The sequence below is a fragment of the Lucilia sericata genome, unplaced genomic scaffold, assembly GCF_015586225.1.
Source record: "Lucilia sericata isolate MDLA Ls3-8-SP2 unplaced genomic scaffold, ASM1558622v1 Contig001096F_arrow, whole genome shotgun sequence".
NCBI lineage: Eukaryota > Metazoa > Arthropoda > Insecta > Diptera > Calliphoridae > Lucilia > Lucilia sericata.
Window position 1 is genome coordinate 92,859 of NW_023995070.1, and position 6,388 is coordinate 99,246.

The following is a 6,388-nucleotide window of genomic DNA, read 5'->3' on the forward strand; positions in this document are numbered from 1 at the left end:
AGACAATAGTTCAGAATATAAACTAGACTATAGTCCAGACTATAGACTAGACTATAGTCCAGACTAGAGACTAGACTATAGTCCAGACTAGAGACTAGACTATAGTCCAGACTAGAGACTAGACTAGACTATAGTCCAGACTAGAGACTAGACTATAGTCCAGACCAGAGACTAGACTATAGTCCAGACTATAGACTAGACTATAGTCCAGACTATAGACTAGACTATAGTCCAGAATATAGACTAGACTATATCTAGACTACAGACTAGACTATATCCAGACTATAGACTAGACTATAGTCCAGACTATAGACTAGACTATAGTCCAGACTACAGACTAGACTATAGTCCGGAATATAGACTACACTATAGTCCAGAATATAGACTAGACTAAAGTCCAGACTATAGACTAGACTATAGTCCAGACTATAGACTAGACTATAGTCCAGACTATAGGCTAGACTATAGTCCAGACTATAGACTAGACAACAGTCCAGACTATAGACTAGACAACAGTCCAGACTATAGACTAGACAACAGTCCAGACTATAGACTAGACAACAGTCCAGACTATAGACTAGACAACAGTCCAGACTATAGACTAGACAACAGTCCAGACTATAGACTAGACAATAGTTCAGACTATAGACTAGACTATAGTCCAGACTAGAGACTAGACTATAATCCAGACTAGAGACTAGACTATAAGTCCAGACTATAGGCTAGACTAAAGTCCTCACTATACACTAGACTATAAACCAGACTATAGACTAGACTATAGTCCTCACTATACACTAGACAACATATAGTCTAGCCTATAGTCTGGACTATAGTCCAGTCTATAGCTTGGATTATTGTCAAATCTATTGTCTGGACTAGAGTCGAGTCTATAGTCTAGACAATAGTCTAGTCTATAGTCTGGACTATGTTCTAGTCTATAGTCTCGTTGTTCTAGTCTATAGTCTCTGGAGTTTTCTTTTTCTTTTCTGGACTATAGTCCAGTCTATCTATTGTCTGGACAATAGTCTACTCTATAGTCTAGAAAATAGTCTACTCTATAGTCGGGACTATAGTCTAGTCTATAGTCTGGACTATAGTCTAGTCTATAGTCTGGACTATAGTCTGATCTATAGTCTGGACTATAGTCTGATCTATAGTCTGGACTATAGTCTGATCTATAGTCTGGACTATATTCTGGTCTATAGTCTGGACTATAGTCAAGTCTACAGTGTGAACTATAGTCTGTAGACTATACTACAGCCTATACAATAGTAAAGACTATAGACTATAGTGTTGACTATAGTCTATTCTGCATTCAAGTCTAATAATTATTCTACAGTCCAGAGGGTAATCTATGCCAATTAAACGATTTAATAATTAAAACATTTGTTTATATACGTGTACTAACTCTTCTCTGTCCTTCATTACATAGTAGGTAAATTTTAATATTGCACAAGTTTCTGTATGTATTTATTTTTGTCTACAAATCTATAAAATAAATGTACTATTAAAATTTCTATGTATCTAACTATTTTTCTGGTGATTTCATTCACTTTCTTTTTTCTGCAATTTCTCTCTTAAACATTGTATTTTTTTACACAAAAGTGCTGTTTATATTGGTGTTTCCGTTTCGTTGGCATTTCCGGCTCAAATGTTACATTTGCCAAATGTCTCCAAACAATTGAATTTAAAACCTTTTTTCCTGTTTCCTACTCTTACATCCCCCCACTCCTTTAGGGGTAGAAGGGGAATTGCTTGTGAAAAGAGATACATTAAATTATTGGCACTTGTATGTGAACATATTTGTTACGGATGTGTTTCTTTTTTAAAGATTATTTATTTGTAGAGAAAAATTTAATTGACCTAATAGTTTTTTTTGTTTTTGGACATAAGTTGAAAGTTTGTTTTTATTTAAATAAATTTATAAAGAAAGAAACATTAGCCATTTGTTAAAGGCAAACAAAGTATATTATATTGCCATATCAGCTAAGATAATGATTATTTATCAGACAGGCATACAGGCAGATAGACAAATAGTCAAATTGATATGAAGCATACACGTATTCGTTTATGTTTAATTTTAAATTTTCTTTATTATTCAAACCACTTTATATGCAACAGTTGCTTCATCAATGCATTTTATTATTAATGTTATAATTACTTTATAAACTATTTATATAGAACAACATATAGACAATCACATTAAATACTTAAAGAAGAAGTAAAGCAATTGATACGAATTCCCACTTACAGTTTGCTATTTTGTATTTTTTTTAAATATTTTCAGTATTGGTATTATACTAGTATATATATGTATATATAAATAAAGAACATGCAAAACATTGGAAAAATATATATTAACTATACTTATATGCCTCATCTTTATTGCGAACAGTAGATTCAGGCAAATGTAGTAGACAGAATGTATTCTGTAGTAGTATTAGTTGCAGCTGCAGCAATAGAAAATTTAAGCTTCTACAGTTTCAGCTTCCGCTTGAGCCTTGAGGCTGGGCTGTGTTAGAGGAAATTGGAAAAAATTTAATTAAAAATTTTCAAAATAAATAGATAATGTACAGAAATTAAAAGCCTTAAAAAATCATTAAATTTAGAATTACGACTTACTTTTGGATGCATTAAAATAAAAGGCAATTCTGCACACAATTCACCACCCAATGCTCCCAAAAATAATTTGACTTTCACTGCATACGAAACAATAATGCCAAATGCATCTCGAGCCTCTTGGCTGGCAATTCTTTAAGATAAAGTTATTTTTATTAGAAAACTCTCTAAAAACTACTAAAAAAAACTATCAAAAATTTCACTTACAAAGTAGTTGAGGCCAAAGAAGTATTCTTATGCTTAATATCACCCTCAACAGCTATGCCAGCACGATCACAATTGGCCGCCAAAGTGGGCACCAAATACATAACCTTCTGTAAACTAGAACCAGGATTCAAAGGACAACCTTCACTGCTTTCCGAAAAAGCTATAGTATTACGAAATTGACCATTCTGGAAGAGCACCACATCGATGCCCTGTTGCACCATGGCCTTAATCTTTTTCACCACCTTATTCGAATTGTTACGTACACAAATGTTAATGGAAATCTTTTCGCCATGATAGTACAATTGTCGATCTAAAGTAACTTCCAACTCCAATTCTCCCGGTGATAAAAGGAAATCCTTACGCACCACAGTACAGGGTTGTATGCCAGTCTTTGCTGGGGCATATTGTATCTTACGTATACCCAAGTTAACGGTACTACGACGATGAGTACGATCACAATCATTCTCACCGGCAAAGACTTTAACGAAATATTGCACACCACAGGGTTGAGTACTATCGCTGGCTTTTTGCTGCAATACCACCGATGCCGGGGAGCTGGGTGGCATTTCCAATACAAAGGGAAAAGCATTCGAACCCAGTTTCTTTAGTAGGCGCTCTTGCATTTTAGTTAATTGTATATCGATTTTTGTTCCGGATATACCGCTTGGGAAACTAAAATTAGTTCCTTTTGAAAACGTAAACCAATCATTTCATCATCTTCACGTCCATAGCGGAAATTGCAAATGAGTTGTACAAAGATTTTGCGATTTTGACGAATATACTCATCGTCCAGAACGACAATACCATCTAGGGAGTAATGAATTTGAAAAAGTGTTAAATGTTATTTAGATTAAACAATTTAGAGAGGAAAATTTGGTTGTGCCAAATATTAGCTGCATTTTTAAAGTAAGAACAAAAGTAGGTCATGCTCGAACATGTAATAAATTCCATTTCAGTGCCTTTTTCTGAGCTCTTTTATACACAAAGATGGTGAGAAATCTTACAGTTAAAAATTAAATCGGCTACTATGTATAGTTGTTAACTGTTGTAACTGCCAGATTTGGCACAAGATAAACCTCTGATCCGGCAAAAAAGAAAAAAATTGGTAAAGGAAATCTCAAGAGTTGTGTCTGGTTGCTTACTAAAGGCAGTACCAACAGGGGAAAGACTGCTCGAAAATGGTTGTCCTCTCATAAAGAGGTGCATAAAGTCAGGTGGGATTCTTCTAACAGATAGACCACATCGTTATTAGTATAACTTCCTATAACATGTTTTAAGGAAGGAGCAAACGACTTGGTTGTAATTATTATCCCTTCAACGCATGGATTATATCAATCATACTCAGTTTTATTGGTAATTGGTTCTCACGAGGTAAGAGTATATTGAACAGTGGTTAAAACTAGCTTTAAAATGCCTGCGAAATTTAACCTCAGTTACAAAGTTTCAGATGAAACATGGAACTTTTTATCGGGATGAAAGAAATCCAAGACTCGAAAACGGAAGACAAATCTAAAATCTTTGTAAAATCAATTGAACAAGTCCTCAACGAGATAAATACTACAGGATTGATAGCATCGCTAAAGAAGAAGTTCAGACAGCCTCGAAGTCCCATATTATAATAAAGAACAGCAATGAAGAGTTGATAACATAAGAAACGGGGCAGCTTGATGTTCGACTTGACTGACCTATTGTAAAAATGCTCAACTCATCACCCTTTCAGAAGTCAAATTTGTGATCTCAAACACAACGACAACGTTGTATCTCTTGAGCTATTGTAAACAGATGCAACTGTAAATGCGAAGATCATAAGCTATATAAAATAAACAACTCAACAACTCAGCAAGTATCTTCAAAAATGCCTCTTAATTAAGATTTCGAAGAAAGTGTGTAGAAACATAAGGGCAATAACTCTCCTTAGTATGCCGAATAGGATAATTGTGAATACACTAAACTAACGCCTGGTAGATGTTCCCGCTTTCGATATCATCAACGAGTAATAATTACGAAACATTGAGACGAATGGCACCCTTCTCTCTCATTGAAAAGGCGTTCGACACTATACATTCAAGGAATATGAAAGAAATGTTATGATGTCTCAAAGACCTTGACCACTGCCATCACATACATCGGATGACAATCAGTTGAAATTGGGGGACATAGAAGTCTGAGCTGAAGATAAACACTCATAAAACTAAGATCATAAGGATTAATGCAACAAATACGTATAATTTTACGTTACAACAATATTAGTTACAACACGATCAATCGTTTCGCAACTTGTTCAGCAAGCATTATTAGCTATGAACAACTTTGGTCACAGATCAGATACAAGTTGAACATGAAATTGGAAGGTTAAAATGGATATGGATTAAGTATACTTTTGGATATCAGCAGACACGCAATAGACTAGAACCGTAGAACTACAGTGGGGCTGATCAGGTCATACATCGTGTCGGCAGTTGGACATAGAAGTGATAAATGTCTAGCTAAGGAGTGTATCAACAGATAAACAAGAGTGAAAAGAAAAAAAAACTGTTTTATTTGTAATTTCTGGAACTACATATTTGAAGTTAATAGCTTTGTGCGAACCTAAGTCCATTTGTTCCTAAAACTTGCATAAAATACTACGATAATTTCTAAGCAAATACAGATATTTGCTCAGCATTTGGTGGGTAGATATACAATCAATAAAGGCAATCAATAAAAAATGTTTTCGAAAGTTTTGGAGCAAAAAATTCACGGTATAATATTTGTCCAAAGGAGTCGTCCTCTATGTATTTGAGGTAGATCCAGGCACTGAAATGTTTTTATTTTAATTTCACTTAAGTATCAACATGTTAAGCACTTTTTCATTGTCAAAATTTTATTGTTTGTTTTAAAGATTTTAATATTCACATAAAATTTTCAAAATTTTCTTATATTTTGATAGATTTTTTCTCAAAACACAAACACAATTTACTATCACCTACCAACAGGTTCCACCTGTGTCACCGAATCCACAAATTCACGCCTGTTCATATACAGGGTAACCATATTGTTAGGCGAAGCCTTTTTAAAAATCTTAAAATTAACAACCATATTGAATAGTCTTTTCTTTCAATTAACAATTAATAAATATAAATTAAAATTCGTTCGTTTGTTATGATTGAAAATGTTTTTTTATACAGTTTTTCCAAAAAAAAATAAACGTTGTTTTTCTTGTATTTATTAGTTTTCTATTTCAAAATTTCACTACCCAGTACGATTTTAGAAATGACTTTGAATGGAAATTTACATTTAGACCAACCTTTATACCTTTAAAGACATGAACAAACAACACTAAATTTATTTAATTAGTTGCAATAGTAAGAAACAGGCAGCTAAAATTGAGAAAAAAAAACTGTCTAAATTTAACAGCAGAAATAGAAATTGTCCACTTGTTAGGCAATTTCTATGCTTTTCTGTATATACCCTATAATATCGGTAGTAGTTTTAAGGAGGAAACTATTCGGTTTATTGTTAGGAATGTAACGTTAGCAAAATCTAAAAAAACTTTGCCCAGACTTGCTCAAAAAATGGCACA

At 33.6% G+C, this 6,388-nt stretch overlaps 1 protein-coding gene across 1 annotated transcript; it reads right to left on the minus strand.

Moving 5' to 3' along the window:
• Positions 1-2,067: 2,067 nt before the first annotated feature.
• Positions 2,068-6,092, minus strand: LOC119609969 (phosrestin-2). The gene is given in 5 exon segments (XM_037965031.1): positions 2,068-2,512; positions 2,623-2,752; positions 2,827-3,469; positions 3,472-3,633; positions 5,796-6,092. Coding segments are annotated over 5 exon segments (1,089 nt in total). The 5' UTR covers positions 5,905-6,092; the 3' UTR covers positions 2,068-2,467.
• Positions 6,093-6,388: the final 296 nt, after the last annotated feature.